General features: G+C 36.9%; 3 protein-coding genes across 4 annotated transcripts; 1 reads left to right on the forward strand and 2 right to left on the reverse strand.

Moving 5' to 3' along the window:
* The first annotated feature begins 44 nt into the window (after positions 1 to 44).
* LOC141630133 (uncharacterized) lies at positions 45 to 14102 on the forward strand. Of its 2 annotated transcripts, none has more exons than XM_074443004.1 (6): positions 45 to 362; positions 486 to 637; positions 712 to 833; positions 942 to 10024; positions 10204 to 12156; positions 13749 to 14102. In XM_074443004.1, exons 2-4 carry the CDS (start codon positions 531 to 533, stop codon positions 1040 to 1042), a joined length of 330 nt encoding a protein of 109 aa, XP_074299105.1. In that variant the 5' UTR covers positions 45 to 362; positions 486 to 530; the 3' UTR covers positions 1043 to 10024; positions 10204 to 12156; positions 13749 to 14102. The 2 variants fall into 2 exon arrangements, with proteins under 2 accessions (XP_074299105.1, XP_074299106.1); XM_074443005.1 differs by having other exon boundaries at positions 942 to 9201; positions 12087 to 12156.
* Positions 1129 to 14230, reverse strand: LOC141630132 (uncharacterized). Its single transcript, XM_074443003.1, has 10 exons — positions 13511 to 14230; positions 12855 to 13115; positions 12665 to 12752; positions 12446 to 12576; positions 12275 to 12359; positions 12010 to 12133; positions 11756 to 11931; positions 11562 to 11685; positions 11246 to 11438; positions 1129 to 1306 (listed from the first exon to the last, which is right to left on the reverse strand). The coding sequence occupies exons 2-10, from the start codon at positions 12922 to 12924 to the stop codon at positions 1266 to 1268; spliced, it is 1032 nt and encodes a 343-aa protein (XP_074299104.1). The 5' UTR covers positions 12925 to 13115; positions 13511 to 14230; the 3' UTR covers positions 1129 to 1265.
* Positions 1915 to 7779, reverse strand: LOC141634282 (uncharacterized). Its single transcript, XM_074446508.1, has 11 exons — positions 7560 to 7779; positions 7265 to 7420; positions 6952 to 7125; positions 6386 to 6827; positions 5800 to 6305; positions 5428 to 5664; positions 4610 to 4975; positions 4234 to 4515; positions 3808 to 4008; positions 2937 to 3697; positions 1915 to 2817 (listed from the first exon to the last, which is right to left on the reverse strand). Exons 1-11 carry the CDS (start codon positions 7777 to 7779, stop codon positions 1915 to 1917), a joined length of 4248 nt encoding a protein of 1415 aa, XP_074302609.1.
* Positions 14231 to 22712: the final 8482 nt, after the last annotated feature.

Raw genomic sequence — 22712 nt, forward strand, 5'->3', positions numbered from 1 at the left:
AAAAAAAAAACGAACAAACCTTATCTTATTCTACCTCTCTCCTCATATCTCCCTCACCAAATAACGCCATTTCATCCACATTTCATTCAACAAAGCTTCATCTCCATTTCAGCCATTTCATCTCCATCACCGTCATTTCACTTTACATTTCAGTACAAATTTCATCTCCATTTCATCTCCATCTTCATTTCGTCCTCCTTCTTTTCAGATTTACATTTCAGTACAAATTTCAATTAACAGAAAAGCAATTTTCAGATCAAAATTGCGAAAATTGGTAGATTCGTAGCAAAAAAATGAAGATGAAGGAGATTTTTCCGGAGATTGGTTCGAAAAACTGAAGATTGGGTACATGCAATGAAAAGGTAATCATTAAGTCAATTTTTTCGATTTTTTTTCCTTTTTCTAATTACTGTTATAATGGCAATTTGTGATTTATACGTTTTTTATGATTGCATGTTAACATTTGATGCACTTAATGAGGGAAGAAAATGGTGGTTAGTCCAGATCTGTGAAAACTGATTGTATAGGTAATGCTAATCAACTTGAGAGAGTCCTACCTGAATCCTGATATAGACAGGCGGGCTAAGAATCAGTTGCAGTTACTCATTATTACTGCCAGATTATACTGGAACTTATGGTATGTGCCTCTCTTTGCCATTAGTTATATATTCAATTGTTCTGTTTAGCTGATCAAATTATAGTTGTTTCAAGGCTGTCTGTTGTGAAGATTCTGAAAGACACTTCACATTATCATAGTAGCAGCTTCGCGGATGTTGATGTTGTCTTATTATTCAAATTGCTCAATTCATGGCCATTATCTATGATTTTTCCAGGTTTTTGCTGAACTTTTTTGAATCAAAATGCATAAATTCTTCTCATTTGTGTAATATCTGGTTATGAGGATGATATTTTTGTTCATCGTATGCATTTTCTATTTGCAGTCATTGACATTTTGCGCATGATAATTTTGCACCCTGATGGAGCTGCTAAACTCCTCAAGCACATTAACTGTGTTGGTGGTAAGTACAACTCTTGCCTCTAACAGGACTTTGTGAGTCTGGCAATGTCAATTTTGATTTGATACTTTCACATGTATCATTGTCAACATTAATATTCGCTGACCGTGAACGTCAAACGGAAACAGTTCAAATAAAAATGGAGGGAGTGTCTATCTGATTGTCTTAAATTTTTGATACTTAACATGTATCATTGCCAACATTAATATTCACTGACCGTGACTATCTAATTGTCTTAAATTTTTGAGATTAATTGATAAAATTAAGGGTATTCTTAATTTTCGAGTGTTCTTAATTGTGAAGTGGTCATAGAAAATTTTGTAGCCATCCTTATGTGATAAAAGATAAGTTTCCTTTACATCTATTTCGCTAAATTCACAAACTTTTGTTGTTTGAAATTTATATTGTTATCTGTCAAAAAATCGATAGTTTTTTTTTCATCGTATTAATTATACGTTAATTACAAATGTTTAGAATTTTCTTAAATCTTAATCTTGCATCAACTTAAAAGTCTAGGACAAAATTTTCTTAATTCTTAATCTTGCATCAACTTAAAAATGTTTAGTTTCTTAAAAATTAGCCTCGTAAAATTTAAAGTTTATGTTTAGAATTCCTTAATTGTGAATGCTATAAATTGACAATTAAATAGTGCATTAATTTATAAATGTTAAAAATACATAGGTTCTTGCATTCATTTAAAAATGTTTATTTTCTTTATTCTCATGAAATGTAAAAGTTTTGTAGAGAGTTCACATGCATCACCAACTTAATTTTCAAAAAGGATAGCCATTTTGAAAAGAGTAAGAGATAACAAATGTCAAACATTAAGAAATTAGAAGAAATTCAAATACAATCTACAATAGAGTAAAATATGATATTAGGATAGTCCTGCACAATCTCATAATTTCTCGAAAATCTCCTTGTAAACAACATTAGTTGTTGTAGAAGTCATGCCTTTGTCTTCATCTAAAATAAGGACTTTCAGACCTTTCTTACTTGTAACCCGCGAGAGAGCAACGTACAACTGTCCATGGGTAAAGACTGGTCTAGGAAGATAAAGACCAACACGGGATAGAGATTGCCCTTGGCTCTTGTTAATAGTCATTGCAAAGCAAACTGCCAAAAGAAATTGTCTCCTTTCAAACTTAATTGGGAATCGAGTGGCGTCTGAAGGGGTCAAGGTGATGCGGGGAATATACACTTTCCTGCCAATATGACTTCCAGAAATAACAGTTGCACCTATAACTCGTTTTCCTAAATGAGTTACCTCTAGTCGTGTGCCATTGCACAAACCATTAGCTTGGTCAATGTTTCTAAGAAGCATGACTATAGCTCCAACTTTAAGCTTTAGGTTGTGATTTGGGAGATCAGAGCATCTAATAGTGTTTAGAAACTCAGTGGAATAGAGTTCCCGAACACCACCGTTTGTCTCTTCTTTACTTATTTCATCCGAGCTTAGGTATTCTTTCTCTTCCCTATCAATTTGATCCAATACAAACTCGTTTACCAACTCCACGATATCGTGAGTAGGAGCAAGGACAGCCCTTTCCGTGAAGTATTGAGGGTCACCTAAGTGTTCTTTTAAAGATGGATAAGTGCTCTCCACAATGGTAGCTATTGGATTTGGACCAGGATGAAGAAGAATATCTTCGGGCAATTGAAAGCTAGCTACACCATCATTTGGGCCACCTGCTAGTCCATCTCCAACCTCGAGAATCCACTCCGAAAATTGTCTGATTTCATTGATGTCTGACTCAGAACTTCCAACTTGAAGTCTCATATTTTTCGTGAGCTTTAGAACCTAAAAAAACAAACAAAGAAGAAAAAATTAAAGGTTCTAAATTTCATTACTAAATTTAAAATAAGGACTTCTAAAACATACAAAAGAACACACAAAATACAAAAAAAAAACTTTCTAACCTTGCAATATCTCCACAAAGGAGAGGAACTGATAGCGGCGCCAACGATATCTTGCCTGCTTCCTTTAGGTACAACTGGCAAAATCTGTCGAAAATCACCGCCAAACACAACTACTTTCCCTCCAAAAGGTTTCTCAGGATCTCCTTCTGATGAAAATCGCATGATATCTCTCAAACTTCTATCAAGAGCTTCAATACAATAACGATTAACCATAGGTGCCTCGTCCCATATGATGAGCTTTGCCCTCATTAATAGCTCTGCCAAATCAGTTCCTGGTCTTATACCATGGCAGGTGGAGTTTTCGTCTACGTTTATCGGTATGCTAAGTCTTGCGTGGGCTGTTCGTCCACCTGGAAGAAGGATAGCGGCAATGCCACTTGAAGCAACAGCGATAACGATATCACCTTTACACCTTATTGCAGCGCACAAAGTTCTCCAGAGAAAAGTTTTACCGGTACCACCGTAACCATAAACAAAAAATACACCACCTTGACCACTTTGAACAGAGCACATTATTTTTCTATAAACACTTTTTTGTTCATCAGTCATGGAAGAAGTGAGTACTTCATGTTCCTTCTTCAAAGCTTCCTTGTCATAGGATAATTCATCTTCCAATAGCCTATTCGAATTCATCGCATGAATGTCAGAATCTGGGAATGGCATGTTGTCAAATTTACGCAATGAACTACCATTTCTTTGCAACAAAGCTTCAATCTCAGATAACGCGTAATTTTTCAATTGCTCGTCAGACAGCTGAAGATCTATGGAAACGCAAACATGGAAAATTTAAAGTTCAGTAAAAAAGGAAAGGCAAAAAATAAAACGATAACGAAGGTATTAGTTTAAGAGTTTTAAACAATTAAGAAAGTACCTAAATTACGTAGTTCTCTTCTCCTGCGGTATAGGATATCATCTGATAATAGTGGCCAAGTCTCCTCCCACACTAATTCTGGCTTGACTAAGCTGTTTGCCAACAGAAGGGTAGCAAACCGATTCCTAAGGTAATATCCAGATCCCCATTCACTCGCTTCTTTAATGGCATCGATATACTCTTTATCATCACCAAGTAAGCCTAAAGCATATCAAGCTTCTTTGAAAGTTGGGAGAGGTATTTCATTTACAGTTCGAATCTCTTCATATGATTTTGGTCCTTTAACAAAGTTTAGTAGGGTTCTCAAATAAAATCTCTCACCACCATTTGGAGACATATGATACATTCGGCCGAGAGTAAATCCCTTTTTTCTTTTAGTCCAGGCCTTTGTGTCTTTATTCCAGACATATTTATTTGGGAACTCACAATACGTCAAATCTCTACCATCGGAATGGTTTTTGTTATATTCCAACCATGCAGTGAATTTTGTCCTGGATCCGGCAGATCTTTCGACAACTTCATCAATTGGGTCATCATCATGGAAAATAACATTTTGCTCATTGGGGAGATGGTAATCCAGCCGTAAAACAGGCGGTGTCCTGTAGTGAATGTCAAAGGCAAAAATCCTCCACACAGCTTCACATGGTGAAATGTAACGACAGTCATAAAACTGTTGTATTTGATCAATCTGATTTGGGTCCTGACTACCTACGTTCCAAAAAAACATAAGTTATTAAAACATTCAAACAAAAACGAATGGAACAATAGGAGTTAAATAAGAAAAGAAGGGATTTGACTAAACCATTGTTGCTGCGAGTTGCACTAACGGTAACACGGTCATATCCTTTATTAATGTACTTGAATAAGTATTTGATTGATCTTGCCTGATTGCACCATTCAACATTAATGTGAGCCCGATATTTTAACAACAAATCTGCATTGTAAGGAACAACATATCCGTTATGAATTGTTTTTCCATCTATCTCAATTGTCGGTCCGTTTTCTCGTCTCTTATACACAGGATAACCATCACCGTCGATGGTTGTTCTTTCATTAAACTTCTTTGGAAAATTTTTCGAACATTTTCCGTCAATCATGCATGGACAATCTGGGTTAAGATCTCCACATGGACCGTGAATCATACTATTTTTCACTGCTTCATATAATGCTGGGCTTTCCGCAGATCGGGATTTCAAAGACTTATAATGCGGTCCACGTCAGCGGCTTCGGGAAACTTGTCCTCTCGGTGTAAAAAAAGCAAAATATGAGCATGAGGGAGACCGCGTTTTTGGAACTCAATAGTATAGACAACTGATAATTTCAAGCAAAGTAATATTATATAGTCGATGTTAATAATAAAACTTGGGAGAAAAAATTGGAAATGGAAAATAATAATAAAATGAAAATGTATAGTTCATCACCTGCCCTTGTCCGTCCAAAAAGATGTCGCTCTTTTAAGTCCCTCATTAGCTCTTCGAGTTTTAACTTAAATAGTCGTGTAAGTATATCAGGTATGTCCTCAGGCCAGCAGATTTCTTTTTTGAACAAACCTAGTTATTTCAGGCCATTTTGGATTGCATGTGAACGTAATAAACAAATCAGGATATCCACACCACCTACATATGGTCATTGTATCTTGATATGTTTCCCTCATGTAACCTTTACCACCTACAAAAGATGACGGTACAATGTAACGAACACCAGCTGAAGACGGGTTAGTTTGACCTGTAGCGGCAGCATTGGCGAGATTCTTGAAATTTTCCGATCGTAATTTTGGTTGGTTAAGACGGAAATACTTTAACCGTTGAGATTCTATCATTGTCAAACCGTCAGCAAGGATTTGTTGAAATAGTTTACCTGCCATTAAAAAAAAACGTTCAAACCAAAAAAAAAAAAACTATTTTAGTTAGCTTTGTATTAACTTTGGACTATGAAAAAAAAACATAAGAAAGGTAATTATCAAGATAATAAATTAGGCATCAAATCTTATACCTCCCATCAAAATTGTCGGAGCTTCCCTATCTGCTGATCGGTCTTGGATGCGAAAAGCAAACCACTCCTTCAATGTAAGCTTATCCCGAGAGCTCTGATTATTTCTTGATTTACTTAAAGAACGTGGATTATGAGGGATACCAAGCCTATGACCATCTTCTCCACGTGGGAAAAGAAGAGGGTACTGCAATGCTAAATAAGAAGCATGTAGCTCTGATATACGTTGTAGTCTACCGCTGCGTTCCTCAAGAATAATGTCCCGACTATCAATCGTGTTCTCAAGATCTCCAACAATGAGGGCAGCCACCTCCGACACAGTGGGTAGATTATATGTTCTCCCTTCTGTTTGTCGTCCGCTAATGAGCCTCAACCTTACCTCACCACTGGCACCTTCGTTAAGCCTATCTCTTGCCATTCTAAATGATTTTGCCAAAACATTGTAACGATCGACCATTTTTTTTAAATCATCGATTAGTCCATCATCAAATTGACCTGGATTTGTAGAACTGCGATTACAATTGAAAAAATAAATTAAAAAATAACAAACAATATTAGGATTAAAAAAAAAAAAAAAATTAAGGCTCACCTTCCTGCATTCTTCCTATGCCTCAACTCCTCTTCCATGTCATAGATATAAAGTTGACAGAATTTAGGTGGTCCGTCATGATTAGGTAATAAACTTCCAATTAAATGTGTATTTTGCCCACCTATTCTGAATGTGTAAGGACCCCTACCTCGGTTGACTGAATGATCAATTTTACCACCCGTAGATGTAAAGGAAAACATATTATTGTATGAACGTATGTTTTCCATGAAATGTTTACTTTTGGGATGTTTTCGCATTAGAAGATCATGTAACAACTTAGGAGGTTTTTTAATAAAGGGCAGTTCAACTATTCCATTTTTGCAACACATGGTAAAGGAGGGGACTATGGGCTTGGTATCCATACGATCTCTTTCATCATACCACATCTGAGCTCCACATTTTGTGCAGGTGTAAGTAGGGTCTCCGATATCATGGTACCCTTCTGTTATTAATTAAGAAGGTCAATCGGAAGAAAAGATATGAAGAAAATATATAATGACAAATTTAAAAACCTAAGTGCACGTAAAAAAAAATTGCAGCTTACTGAAATTTAAGACGAATTTAACCTGGAATGTTAACATCCGAATTTGACCTACGGTTGGTAGCTTCAAACACATCATAGGATGTTGAAAGATCCCTTGCCAATTCTTCGATTGTGTTTTGCCTATGATTCGTAGTTTGCACGGAAGTGCTGCTAGTGGGTAGAAACTGATTTCCGGAGAGTTGAACTCCACAATTAGCTGAACAATTACCAAATAAAGGTTAGATTATGAGAGGACACTAACATTGTTGACATACTTAACAAACACAAATAGTACATAATAAGTAAAATATTTTTTGTTTCTTACTACCTATTAAAACATTAACGATGATAATTACCAAATGTGATGGTGCTCAATGGAGTTGTAGACATCAACATGGAAGAATTCCTAGCCATCCTTTCTTCGATTATGTTTTGCCTATGATTCGTAGTTTGCACGGAAGTGCTGCTACTGGGTAGAAACTGATTTCCGGAGAGTTGAACTCCACAATTAGCTGAACAATTACCAAATAAGGGTTAGATTATGAGAGGACACTAACATTGTTGACATACTTAACAAACAGAAATAGTACATAATAAGTAAAATATTTTTTGTTTCTTACTACCTATTAAAAAATTAACGATGATAATTACCAAATGTGATGGTGCTCAATGGAGTTGTAGACATCAACATGGAAGAATTCCTAGCCATCCTTTCTTGACTTAAGATAAGCTTCCTCTTTTGTCTCGCTAATTTCGCATACAGTTGACGTTGGGATAAAACATTGTTATGTGACATACCAACTACAGGATTTTCATTAGTTCTCTTTTGGGAAAGTCTTATCTTTTGTTGCTTCCTTGCGTTTTGTGCCATATAGTAGTCATTTACACTTTTCCGACACTGATAATCTATTAGACGAATAAGTGTAAACAATAGAGGCTAAAAGAAAAATACAATATGTAATTCTTAATTTTTATAAAAAGAGTTTTCAAAGATCTTTACCTCTCCAGAAATTGTTTATAGAATTAGCCAACTGTAGTTGTGGAGTATTATCTGCATGTGATTGATATGATTGCGTAAAATCATTCACTTTAATTGCGTAATAAGATTGGGAGTAACATAATTAAAGGTTACGAAAGAATTTAAAATATTGGTTGATACATGATATGAACTGAATTATCCGTAAATTGAGAGACTTACCACTTTTTGGTTGAGATTGGTAAAGTGGTGCTTTACGCTTATCAGGTTTAATTGAGGCATGCCTTGGCAATTGTGTGTTTGTTAAGTCATGTAGAGGTAGAGTTGGAGTACCTAATAATGTTGCTAATTATACATAAGTTACAAACTAAGATAGTAATGAACTTATGTAGAAAAAAGTTAAAACTGTTAACTGAAGATTGATACAAATACCTGAATTAGATTGGTAAAGAGCTGCTTTACCCTTCCTTGATTGTGTAGTTGAGTAACTTTGAATATGACAGTTTGTTGTTATTCCACTAAGCGGGAAAAATGGATTACCTAAAAGATTGTCAATTAAAGGTACTTTCAGATATTATTGACTTAACAATTTGAGAGTGTAAAAGCAACTTAAGAATTTAAGAGTACTAAAAAACCGTATATAGAACAAAACTAATATAAAATATGTAGTAACATAATTAAAGCTATGGGAAGTATTAGAAATATTAATTTATGCATGTTTTATATTTGTAAAACCGTACACTGAGAGACGTACCAAATTGAGATTGAGATTGAGACTGGTAGAGTGGTTGTTTACCCTTATTTGTTTGACTTGAAGCATGTCTTGGCATTTGTTGGTTTGTCAAGTCTTGTAGAGGTAAAGTAGGAGTACCTAATAACATGGTAATAAACTTGTGTAGAAAACAATTACAAAAATTGTTACTGCATTTAGCTTAATATTAATCTAATTTGCATGAGTTAAATTGAGCATGGGGTTTCCATACATAAATCATGTCCTTTTAGTAAGCGATTTGTGGCTCACAGCTCGATCTATTATTTGAATTTTTTATTAGAATGGTTGGTAAGAATTGACGGTTGGTGCCAGTAAATCATTATGGAAGATGCCTCCAAATCATTAGGACTGATTTCGTGCCTTGTATGAGTCCTAATGATTCATATACTCTTAAGAGATCAATCTTTTCTTTGCTTAATTTTAGTTATCTGAAACTTTGAAATACTAATGTTATTCTGTTATGGGAAGTATATATGCAGCACCAGCAGACTCCAGGGGGTATCTACTTGTTCATACTAACGGCGGCCTTAATCAAATGCGAGATTGTGAGTTTCAACCATTCTTTTTCCTCTTTGCTATTTTTCATTTCTGCTGGAAAATTTCTATTGCTATGTTTTTGGGTTTTCCATTTTTGTTATTTGCTACTGAGTCTTGCATTACCTTTAACAATCAAATTCTGATTTGCAATATATAGTAAAAGATAAAAAGGAAAAAAATAGACATACATTTGAATCAATAAATAGAAGTTCAATGGCATCCTTCTTCTTATCTGAGATGAAATAACATACCTAATTTTGGGGTGTTTAAAGAACGTATAACGATTGTTTGAGGAGTTGCTCTTGAAAATTCCGAGTTTTCTACAAAGAAGCGTGAAAGAGGAAAATCATTGTAAAGGGTGGTTGTAAAAAAAAATCTGCAGTTAAAACAAAAACTAACCTTTTCCATCCTCTTTGTTTTTTCTTCTACTCCTCTTTCTTGGTGGTTGTTCAGAACTTGATCCAGACATCGGTGAAAAGTAGAAGTAGAATTGTTTATCTTTTCTTATTCAGAGACTGTCACAGTGAATGGTGTGAGTATTTATGTATAGGTAGTTGAAGTTGAGGAAGAGAATTAAGGAACAGCTAAGAAATATATATCATTCCTGTGAATTGTCATTCTCGAGTAACATTGAGAATGACAAAGGGTTAGATTAATTAGGTTTTGCTATAATTGCAGTGCACTTTGAATTTATTTATTTATTTATTTTTTTAATTTTTTTTTTGCTGCTGCTGTAGCCATTTTTTTTTTTTGAAGATTATGTGTATAGGCAGTTGATTTTTTAGAATTCTAAGAGACTGCTTTAGAAGGTTCTAAGAGGCTCATTCTCGAGTAACCTTGAGAATGACAAAGGGTTAAATTAATTAGGTTGGTTATGAAATTATTAAGCACACGTTTTTTGACACGGTTGAATGGAACCCATTTTTTTTTTTGAAGATTATGTGTATAGGTAGTTGATTTTTTAGAATTCTAAGAGGCTGCTTTAGAAGGTTCTAAGAGGCTCATTCTAGAGTAACCTTGAGAATGACAAAGGGTTAAATTAATTAGGTTGGTTATGAAATTATTAAGCACACGTTTTTTGAATGACTTGAATGGAATTTTTTCTTATCCTTTTTTAATTTCCCAAATGTCACGTTGCATTGAATTTTTTCGCCTTTTTTTTGACCTTTTTTTTTTCCTGCTGCCATAATTTTTTTATCTACACTGCTCGCTTTCAAGTCATCAATCAACTAATCTTTTTCATATTTCATTTTCAGTTAACTCAACCCAACACAATTTTCCCCATTAAATTCTAAATTAAACCTAAAATCCTTTTTTTCCTTTTTTTTATTTTTATTTTTATTTTATTTTTTGCTCGTATGTTTTTTTATGTCGCCTAACATGTTTAAACCGACATGAAAAATCAGATTTAGGTTGTAGTAGGTTGCATTTTATAGAAAATAATTAAAAGCTGAAGATTGAGAAATAAAAAAAAACATATCGTCAAAGATAAAAACAACAAAAATATCTTGTTTAGGTTACATTCTAAAAGATGTACGATGCATTAAGGAATTAAAATAGAAACTTCTACTCCAAAGACAAACATTCCAAAATACTTCATGCCAATCTCAATTCTAAAATGGAGATGGATCACTTTTCTTTCTTAACAATGACGTTATTCTTTGTTGCGGAGCTAGCATCACCATCGGCAGACTGATAGTCGTCGGTTGGGCGGGACCTTTTGAGAGGAGTGATTCTGCTGCTGTCCGTCTGAGACTTTTCTTCTTCCTAAATTTTAAAGTTTTAAAAGTTGTTAGTATAAGAAACTATAAGAAACTATTTTTGGGGCACGATTTGGGTAAAGTTATTGTCCCAGATTATTTACCTCAGCGTCAATGATGTCAATTAAGGCCTTCGAACTTTCCTTTATAAGCAAAGGCTTAGTCCTCGATTTAAAACAACGAAACTCCTCCTGTAATTGGAAAAGGAAAGGTCGGTTACAATATTCTCAAGAAGAAGATATGTTTAATTCTCACATTAAGAGGGAAGTATGAAAACAAAGAAAATTGTAACCGACCTTGAACATTTCAGTGTACTTTGAAAGCCATTTGTTAGCAAGGTCTGCGTCGTCAGACAAAGTGGAGACCGTGTATGAAGTTGAGCCTTGACTCACGTTAAACTTTTCATGTACATAGACCTTGAAAAGAAATGACTTGTCAATGAACGCATCCAATTCGCGAGGTATATCTTCTTTATCACCAGCAAGCTATGACAAAAAAAAATGACACATAAAATAGAATATTAAAGGCGGTAATTTTTAACCATGATTGTATTAGGGGAATTTTCCTTCAAATTGATTGTAAAAGGTAAAATTTAGATATTATAAAACCTCTTCAATTTTTGCAAGCATCTCCGCAGCGGTTGGAGTGATGAATTGATTGATCTGAGTATCAAAAACCACAAAGTGGACGCAATCATCCGACGGGTCAGTAACCTCGAACTTTACTTGGTACCTGTAGGAAAGTAGGTTAATGAAATTATATGGCACAATTGGAAAAAATGCATAAAGTGTAATAATTTTACCTAGGAATTCTTGTCGTAACACGGTTTATGTAACCATCACACTGTTCACGTGTACAAACCCATTTTCCTTTGTCACTTTTGATACACTTAGACCAGCATAGCTTACAACTATCATAGTACCATCCGGCCGTGCAATCAAGGTTAACAATTTTTCCATATGTATAGAAATAACCCGCCTGCATTATTAGTTGCTTTAGTATTTGTAATTGTTTTGACGTAGCCAAACAAAAGGCTTTTTAGCAAAGAATAATCACCTTTTCATTCTCTTTTAGGTCACTAATACTCCTTATATTTTCTCTTGACATGTAATCATCGTCAACGTCGTCGTCAGGAATTTCAATAATTTGCAAGGAGTTACTTGGTGCCGGAGTAGAAAGACTACATATATTGAAGAAGTAGGGGTAAGTGGTGCAATTTTGTTTTTATGTTTATTCTCGCTTAATTGTGAATGTTCAAAATTGATAATTAAATAGGGCGTGCAAAATGATACTAAGAAAAACAGTATAAACAAATTGATACCTTGGCTCAAAATCTTTCACTTGAGGTATATCGGGGTTGACATGAAAAACAGTTGCGTTAAAAGTTGTCTGGACACGCCAAACACCTAAAAATATAATTTTATAAGTTTATATTTAAACTAATTTTTTATATTAAACAACAATTCATCATAAGGTGACAAAGTAATAGTACCCTCAAATCTTTTAGCCTGCACACATTGTATGACAATAACTTTAGACTGGTCCGGATTAGGTAGCTTAGATAGAGCAGCAGGGAGTTCAACCGTGTGTGGTTCCCATAAGGTGCAACATAGTTGATTTCCCCTGCATCAAACCCAAAATTGTACCTTATTTTGTTTTGCCAATTAAAAAGGCGAAAGAAGTGATAAACTGATAATGGCTTTGCACTTACTCAAGGTCTTCTAGCTTAATGGTACGACACTTATGCTTGTGTGTAGTTTCAATGATTGGACCAATCTCATAAACTTTTCCAATAACATCTATAGCCATAAAAGTGGAACATTTAAAAAAATTGTAAGTAAAAGAAATTGCAAGAAAAATTTAACCAGTGACGAAACATTAGATATGTGAAAGAGTCATACCTATGTAATGGGTACCGGGAACTTTACCATCAATGACATCCTTAAAATCAGCAAAACGAAACCCATGCATCGGAATAGATGAATCAGTTGTGGCTTGAACTTTACTTGAAAACTCAAACTTCAAACGATAACTATGAGGGGTAGCAGTCCGGTGTTGTTGTCTACGGTTAAGTTACGGATGGTGTAAACTTCACCCACAGAGAGCTTAGAGCTAAAATAGGAAATTAGTTGTTTCCTAACAGTAGCTTGGATGACTTCGTTCTGCCAAAAAAATATTTATCACACATAAAATTGTTTAATTAACTTTAAATATCGTTCTGCCAACTGATTTTCCAACTTTTTTTTTTGCATAAATATATTCATCTAATTTGATTAGATCTCCCCACTTTCTAATCTGGGTATTTGTTTATTTTTGAATTAACATATAAAGTTACGTTCTTTTCTAAACTTGAACTAAATATCGTTCTGCCAACTTTTTTTTTTTTTTTTGCATAAATATATTCATCTAATTTCAAGTGTGTTGCAAGTGCCAAATATTAGTAAATTGGATCATAAATTAGGGTTTGTGGGAATTATTTGGCTGCAAATGGAGTTAATAATAAAGGGTATTTATCTGATGTGAAATATTTGCTTAGAAAAAAAAAAATTAGACATACCTTTGAATCAACAAACAAAAGTTCAATGGCTTCGATTTTCTTCTTATCTTCACTCTTGTTTTTGTTGATGAATTCCGGCCTTGACCACTTGTGCACCACTCTAACATTCATTTCCGTAAGCCTTACTCCATATTTGAGTTGACTAATAGTAAGGGGTGCAATTGCCATTTGAGAAATAGAAGAAATTTGCTTGAAATTATTGAAAAGTGGTGAAAACTGATCTATACTTTGTTTACAGGTTGGAAAGTGATGGCGATGTATACGTTTAGCGAGATGAAGACAGTATGAAGACAATGGGCTATTTTCATTTGCAATTATAAAGTAATATAGGCTTGTGTTCCGGAAAATTTATTGAGTCTCTTGGGAATTTGTAATTATAATTGTTCATTGTCATTCTCAAGTAGCATAGAGAATGACAAAGGGTTAGGGTAATTGAACGTGAGATAGCATAGAGAATGACAAAGGGTTGGGGTAATTGAACGTGAGATTTAATTGGACTTTTTTTTTTGGTAATTCAACGTCAGAATTGAATGTAATTGGGCCTTTTGATTTTTTTTTTTTTTGGTAATTAAACGCCAGATTTTAATTGCCCTTTTTTTTTTTTTTTTGTTGTTGTTGTGCTGATGTGGCCATATTGCAAAACGTGATTGGCTCAAAAAGAATTGATTTTGTGAGGTTGAATATGAGGGCTTCATTGCCTAAATTCTTAAAGGAGGTGGTGCCACCTCAGCAGTTTTACATTCCACTTTTATATATATAATGATTTTAAGTAAATATCTACCGTAATATTGTGTTTCATGGAATAAGAAAGGGTAAATCTACCGAAATTCCATAATAAAACGCGGAAATCTTTCTTGCAAAGGAGGAAACTTCTGGGAAACGACGCAGCAAAGGCTTCGCCTCTTCCAAGGATTGCAGTCATTGCTGCGCCTCTTCTCCAGCCCCCTTTTCGCATTTTCCCGAATATTTTCGAGATTTGTTTCCATATCCGTGTCATTCCAAAACTCTTTCATATGTTTAGTATAAATAGAGGCCTCGGGCCTCCATATTTGGCACACGAGTGTTCCGCCCCTTCTTTCTCTCTCTTTGCATTCTAGACTAAGCTATTGCCGTTCGCCGCCCACATGCTTGATCAATCGACCACGTAAACTCAGATCATTCTGAGTCCCAGTGACGTTGCATAGACCGACCAACTTGACCAACTCCACATTTAATCAACCTAATCAATCTACTAAATCCTCTAATGAGGGCACTTTCCACGCATATTCGAGTCGAGCAATCACTAAAACGATAATATTAGTCAATCTCGTTTCATCAAACATATAAGTCTGAGAGTGTAAATCCCATTTTATTATTATACATTTTATTTTATATCAATGAATGTAAATCTATATCAAGAGCACATTCGAAAATCGATTCAAAATCCACCTTTTAAAACCGTTTTTTTTACGAAACAACAGAGGTTAGACGTCGAGAAGAAACGTAGCAGCAACTCCGCCTTCAGGAAGGATCGCAGCATTGCTGCGCCTCTTCCAGAGGCTGCTTACTGCTCCTGCTCTTCTTCTTCTTCTTCTTCTTCCTCGACTTCTTGCAAATTTCTTTCTTTTCTTATTCTTTCATTTTCTTTGTTATTTCAGTATATAAATCATATTTTAACAATTCCCTTTTAATTACAATTTTTAATTCGTCCTTAATCCCGAGTAATTTAATACTTGCGGGTTTTTGCCGTTTTAATTCAAACCGATTCTTCGGGGTTTCGACTTGTTCATGTCGAGGTTTAGGAATCCTAATTTGATACATAAGTTTTCTTCCGAATCTTATTTGTACAGTTTCGTCTTAATTTAACCTCAAGTTTCGCCTTTTTGTATTTCCGACACGAGTTCATCGTATAATCCTAATCATGTAAATCGTTGTAGTTTCTCGTTCTAATTCGTTTTATGACTTGTCCAGATACATATAATCGGTTAAAACACTTCAAATCGAGTCTAATATTGATAATTCATCTTAAATCTACCAAGGAACGATAACGGTGTTGCGATTCTGGCTTCACAGCCAGAACCCAGCTCGAGAACAGAAGCATGAAGTGCAGCGCCTATTCCAGAGGACGCAGCAGATGCTGCGCCTGTTCTGGGTTGGTTTCTGCCTCTAAACTCTTTCTCGCTTTGACGTAGCTCCTAATTACGGTTTTGAATCAACTATTATTCGTATTATCACCCCTAAACCTGACATATTTTCATATTTTTCTAATTTTATTTTCCTTTTATTTTCTTCTTCGAAATCCCGTCTTTGAGCGTGCTTTTGACGTAGATAAAATAAATCTTGTTATTTTTTGTAATTTTAATTATTGTAATTCATTTATTATAATTATTATGTATGATTTAATTGTATGGCATTCACATGTATTGAATCTAACATTTACTTCGACCAAATTATTTGCTAAAACACGTGTTAACCGAAATAGTCTAATTTCACATGCTAGGATTAATCCATGTTTGTTGCATTGCATGCATTACATCGACGACATATCAAATACGAACAATTTCCCTAATCATTAGTAGAGGCCGCTATCGAGGTGGGAGGGATTAGGTGTTCGAATTAAAAAACTTCCTAATACGTACCCTCACCCCTTACTCCAGTTATCTCTGGACATCCGTGTCCTTTGGCATCTCGAGAGTCATTCTAGACATAGAATGCTAAGGGTAATGAGTTCTTAGTGTTCATGTCATTAATTTGTGTCTTGACATGGCACGAGGTATTCGAACGGTTTCCAATTTTTCCACAATAAATTGGTGGCGACTCCACAAATGCAGGCTTATTCAACCTTTTCACCGGTTTCAATGTCTCACAAATCGGTAACGGTCCATGACGTGCTTTGGCAAACCAAGGTTCCGTGGGAGAAGTGCCGCCGCCTCAAAACCAAATAACGCGCGGGTGCGTGCGGCGTGGGTGGCCCATGTCCACAGTTTGGCGACTCCATTGGGGATGATACACTTACGTGTTACCAAGGGTGAAACTTGAACAAGGTTAGAGAATAGTTTATACGAGACAGTTGTCGATATTCATTACTTGACCTTCTTAGGTTGTTTCATTTGGTCTTCCTAGGCCCTAAACCAACCCATTCGACCAATCGTCCCGTCCGGACGGTCCAAATTCCTATCTGGGCCTAAAAATGGATATCGATTGACGTTAACCATACTGCAGTACATACTCATGTTTGTATCGAGAGCTTTCACTACTCGAGGAAATGGACAAGGAACCGACCATACTCATGGTTGCACGGACCTCTCCACAGACCAGGGTTTGATTGCTTGGTATGGCAACCCACCTTTCTAAGCCAAAACCCTTTAAATGCACTCAGCATACCGTTATAATGCCCATATGTATGTTTGTATCATATACGTGATCACTATTTGTAAACAAAACCATGACGAAATTTTGTAAAATAAAATCAATTTCAAAATATAATCATTTTCAAAAATGGCTTAAAATAACGCAAAATAAGCCGAAACTCTTTTCAAAACTCACTTCGAGTCAGCACTCCGACAACTACACTACAGTTGTCTAGGATAAACATTTCAAAATTTGTCATTTTTAAATCCCACTTGACACAGTGGCACACACCCACTTCATGAGTCAAGTCTTTGTTGAGTAAGTGTGCAAAAATGGTCGATCGTGTTTTTATTCGTTGTCGATTTCTTATCCTCAGTAAAAAAAATGGTGGGAACTAGTCAAGGAAGCGTTAATGGTCAACCCGAACAGCCCGCAAATGGTAATGATCAAATCCTAGCTGCACTCCTTCGTCTCTAGACAAGCCAAGACCAAGCTTATGCTTGCCTAAACGCTATCGAAGGCCGTATTGTCACTGTAGAAGCTAGACTTCCTCCTGCAGAGGGTCCTATTCCCAACGCGCTCATACACAATAATCCTCTACCCTTTGAACCACCAGAAGTCAATTTTCCACCAGGTCCTACTGAAGTTGAAAAGCGACTCCAGTATTTGGAAGAGCAAGTAATGTATCTCAAGGGAGTTGACATCTATAGGGAAAACAGTCACAAATATCAGGCAGTAAATGCTCAACTGCTAACTAACTTCAACATGACTGACATCTCGAAGTTTAAGGGGAATGAAAACCCTTTGAACCATATTCGTGTATTCAAAGATTATATGTTTATCAAAGGCATTAAGCCAGAGATGTTCTTAAGGATCTTTCCTTCATCTCTTGATACTATTCCTAAGCAATGGTTCTGCTCCTTGGATCACAAGAAATTTGCTACTTGGGACGATGCTGTAATTGAGTTCACCAAACAGTACGCAGATAATGCTGAAATTCAAGTCAATATGCGCACTCTAGAGGTTCTTACCCAAAATGAGAAGGAAGGTTTCACCGACTTCCTAAGTAGGTGGAGAAAGACTAGCACGCAACTCGTCGAACGCCCAAACGAAGCTACTCTTGTTGGAAAGTTCGTGGACAATTACGGCCAATCTTTGCGAACCATCTAAGATACCAAAACATAAAGTCTTTCAAAGATTTAACTGTGTTAGGAACCATAATTGAAGATGACATCCGTAAAGGACTCTTGTCTAAAATGGCAGGTCGCGGATATCAAGGCACAACGAGTCATTCTTATGGCTCCACTAACAAGACCGACGAGGTCAACCTTGTCGAATCGTCGACTAAGAAGAATAACCCGCAGAGGAAGTTCACGAACGTTGGTGACTCGTACTCCAATGCTCTAAAAAGATTGATGAAACAAGGCAAACTCCAACCCATAAGACCTACACCTGACCCAGAGAATAAGTCTAGGTTCTTGGATGAAAATGCCTACTGCGAGTACCATAAAGGCAAAGGGCATGATACAGAGAATTGTTTCAAATTGAACCATGCCATCCAGGATATGATTGAAGATAGGCGCTTGCCTATACCTTCTGCAAGCAAGCCTAGCAATACTCAGAATCCTCTTAAAATTCTGATGATCACAGATGAGGAATCCACCTTGGATTGTTCGCACCTCATTTCTCCAGCTGAAAATGAGGTCAATGCACTAGAAAATGAGGAGAATTATTCCACCATCTCCCCTACTATCCCTGATTTTGTTGCATGGGCAAAGGGTGTAAGTAGACAAGTTTCAGAGCTAGAAGCTATAGTGGCTTCCCTACGCAATCCAAGCACTATACCTAGGGGAGACATGCCAGTGGTTCCAATCTTATCTCAAGGATCCACAATGCAAGAAGTGATCGGAGTAACCGACAATCTAGTCGAGCAAATAGTCAGCTTAGAGGCCAAAATCATAAGCTTGAGAGAGCTCAGTATCATCAATGTAATATGTGCGGATGACGATGAAGATGTTTACCTCAAAGAACATCCTCTAGTCCAGGCTAGTGAAGATCAAGATGTAGAACACTTTACTCGCTCGAGACGTCCATATCAAAATGTCACTCAAGGACAAACGAGTGGTCCAGTTGCTAATAGTCCAACTACTAACACCAATGTCATCACACCAAATGATGGCGAAGATACATCTGCTGACCATTTATTGAAGCAACTTCAAAAGATAAAGGCTGATCTTTCAGTCTGGCAACTAGTTGCAAGTTTATTTCCTCATCGCCGGACATTACTGCAAGTAGGGGTGTTCATTCGCGGTTCGGTTCACCGAACCTCTAATTTAATTCGGTTCGGCAAAACTCTGAACCTAAACCGCACTGTTAGAAATGGATATAAACGGTTCGGTTAACCACTTTAAACGGTTATTAGCGGTTCGGTTACCGGTTAACCGATAATCGTTCTATATTACTTTTTTTCTTTTCAGTTTTCGTTAATTTTTTCTAATAGTTTAATTAAATTTTCATTATATATTATACCCAACAATAAAGTTAATAAGCTAAACTTTAGGATTAATCAATTTACAAAATTTTAAATTTGGATACACTAAGAAAATTAAACGAAAGAACAGTTTTTTATATAATATTTTAATTTTTTGCTTAGTTTTTTGCGAAACGGTTCGGTTCGCGGTTAATCGTTTATCTAAAATTGCGAACCTTAACCGAACCTTTTCTATAATAAAGTTAACGGTTCGGTTCAACGAACCGCTTTATCGAAACGGTTCGGTTAATCGAACCTAAAAAATGGACGGTTTTTGGGTTTTGCAGTTCAGTTATTGCGGTTCAGTTTATTCTGAACACCCCTAACTGCAAGTCTAAATTGAACGTAGCACACGACTTTAAACCCAATGACATCGTCAACCTAGTCTTCCAAGACTCAGTCAAGCTAAGTAACCCAGTTACTTTCTCAGATGAGGACTTGCCTCCCTTTGGCGTCACCCATAACCTCGCTTTATACATCACAGTCACATGCTTGAAGAAAAATGTACCAATGACTTTGGTGGATGATGGCTCCGCAGTCAATTTCATACCACTAAAGACAGCATACAAGTTAGGCATGAAAGAATCAGACTGGGCTTCTACTAACCAAGGCGTTCGGGCATACGACGGAACGCGACGTAAAGTAGTGGGGCTAATTAACCTTACCGTGGCCACTGGGCCAATCGAGCGAAAGGTATTAACCTTTCAATTTACTTCTAGGTAGGCCCTGGATTCACGCTTCCAAAGCAGTAACATCCACCTTACACAAAAAGATCAAGATCCCTCTAGATGGCAAGGTCGTGACGATCACTTCGTCACCTATCAAGGCCGTAATAGAGAAAATGTCAAGCAACCAAGTAGTTACCGATCCAGTATACGAGCTTGGAGGATTTCAAATCATAAACCTTATAGAGAGCGAGCTGGCTCCCTTGTACTTCAACCCATGCTCCAACTTATTGGTCAACCACATACTCAAATCCCATGGATATTTCCCAGGAATGCCACTAAACCCTATCAGAAAGAGTACCTTTACACTTTTTAAGGAAGGTAACTCCCAAAAGATACCACTAGGCTTGGGGTACAAGCCCACAAAGTCCAAAACCCTCGAAAGGCTTATTCAAGTTTAGAATCGCAAAAGTAAGGGAGTCCAAATGCAGCCCTATCTCCCTATACTAAATGGGTACTTCGTCAAGAAGGGGATTGTGAATATTTTCATGGATTTCCCGAACCTTGGTGGTATAGAGGTAATCCACTAGCTGGAACCGAAGTCTTCCACAATTGCTACTTCCTTCCTCCAGAAATGGTTACTACCGTCAAAACTCGTCAAACACCTTGTCTCGACGAACAAGCTGTTACCCTTCTATTTGGAGAGGATCCATTCGTCAAGGCAGCACAGGATGAGATCATTACCATGATACTTCAAGATGACCATTTTAACCCTATAACACTGATCACTGACACCAGCTAAAATCAGCAGAAAGGATGGAGAAAGTCGATCAAGTGGACCAACAATCAAGGAAAACTCTTTAAGGTCACTACTGGAGAAGGAGAGATATTCAATGGAGAACCTGAAGACGATGAATTCGAGTCATAGTCAGGATCAGAGTCGGAGTCGGAATCTAAGTCTAGAGAAGTCGCTAGAGAGTCTCCTCCTATCGTCACTCCCCACCTTTTTGTTTCTCCTAGCATAGTATCGCTTAGTAACAGTAGCTTGGGGAATGTCCCAGCAACTGTCCCTTTACCACCACTGACCACTGCGCAGATGGCTTCTTTGTTTTAGCTATTTTTAAACTTTAATATGAATAAATCTGATTCTGCTTACTCTTTGTGTTATTCTGAATGCAATTCTGTTTACAATGATAATGTGGATGATCCTTGTTTAGGTGATTTTTACCAAGTTAACTGTATTAGGTCAATGCGGTCTTACTCGTTGGTTGCTTGATTGATCGTTTGTATTTGATGTTTAAATAAGGAAATAAAGTACGGAATGTAAATTGACACGTAAGATTTGGTGATGCGGAAAACCCAATGTGGGAACAACCGCAAGAGGGACGGTACCCTGCCAAATATTGCACTAGCTATGAATGGAAGGATGAATACAATTGATACGTAATGTAAATCTTGCTAGCGTGATGTATTGTGTGTTAGATCTTGAATGTCCTTCTTCGATTGCTTCCTTCGCTATTTATAGGGTAAGAGACCTAGATATATCCTACCATGGTTATGGAAAGGAATATAACTTCCATAATAACGCTTTCTATAACACGTTGTCTCCCTCCATTTTCCCTGACTTCTCCCTGGCTTCTCCCTGAGCCTTTTCCCAAACACGGACGCCTCTCCTAGTGGGCCTCGCCTCTCCTTATACGCGTCCTAGACCATCTGACCTTCTTCCATCCGTGGACTCTTCTTCCACTATGCTTCCTTTCATGGCCCATTTCCCTAACAACTTATTAAGTGGGCTTCACCTATTATACAGATTTTAGCCCAAACAGTTTGCCCCCAATTCCTTGCGAGGTACGCTTCGAGGTGTCGAATAAGGAATTTACGTAGTTGATTATTAAAAACCCTAAGCCGTCATTTACACTTCCTCCCATGCACACTCATCATTACTCGCCGCCCACCTCCTCATTTCTCGCCCTCTCTCTCTCTCTCTCTCTCTCTCTCTCTCTCTCTCTCTCTCTCTCTCTCTCTCTCTCTCTCTCTCTCTCTCTCTCTCTCTCTCTCTCTCTCTCTCTCTCTCTCTTCCTTTATAATCTCAACTCCCTTCTTACTTCATTTACTTACTTTCATTATTTCCCTCAAAAACTCTTCCTCTTATTCCCATCTCTCCCTTTTGCCTTCCACGCCGGTTCTCTTGTACTCTCACCACCGTCACTTCACCAGGTACTCCTTCCTCTCCTCCTTTCTTTTCTCTTTTCAATTATGGGATAGACCCGACAAGCCTCTTCATCCTCTACCCTAACTGACCGGAATCCAGACCCCGTCTTTCCTTCGCGAAATCTTTTTACTCACCCCCACGATTGTGACTCCGCCCTGATTCCCGCCGATATTCCCCTAATCAAGGGTATGCTCGGCCTTGGTGATGGGGTTGAGATAGCCATCCCTGAACCGGGTCAAAAGGCTGATGCTATCCGTCCAGGGTGGGTTTGTTTCTATTTATACCCATTTAGATACGGACTCCGTTTCCCCTTTCTGAAACTTATCCAGCACTTCATCTTTACCAACAACTTTGCTATGGCACAAATTTCTGACGCACCGTTTGGAGGGTTCTCCTCTACTCTTTAGCTGCATGTCAGAACTCTGGCAACTCCATGTCTCTGGGCGATTTGGCCCATATGTATGA

This window comes from Silene latifolia, chromosome Y, assembly GCF_048544455.1.
Source record: "Silene latifolia isolate original U9 population chromosome Y, ASM4854445v1, whole genome shotgun sequence".
NCBI classification, from domain to species: domain Eukaryota; kingdom Viridiplantae; phylum Streptophyta; class Magnoliopsida; order Caryophyllales; family Caryophyllaceae; genus Silene; species Silene latifolia.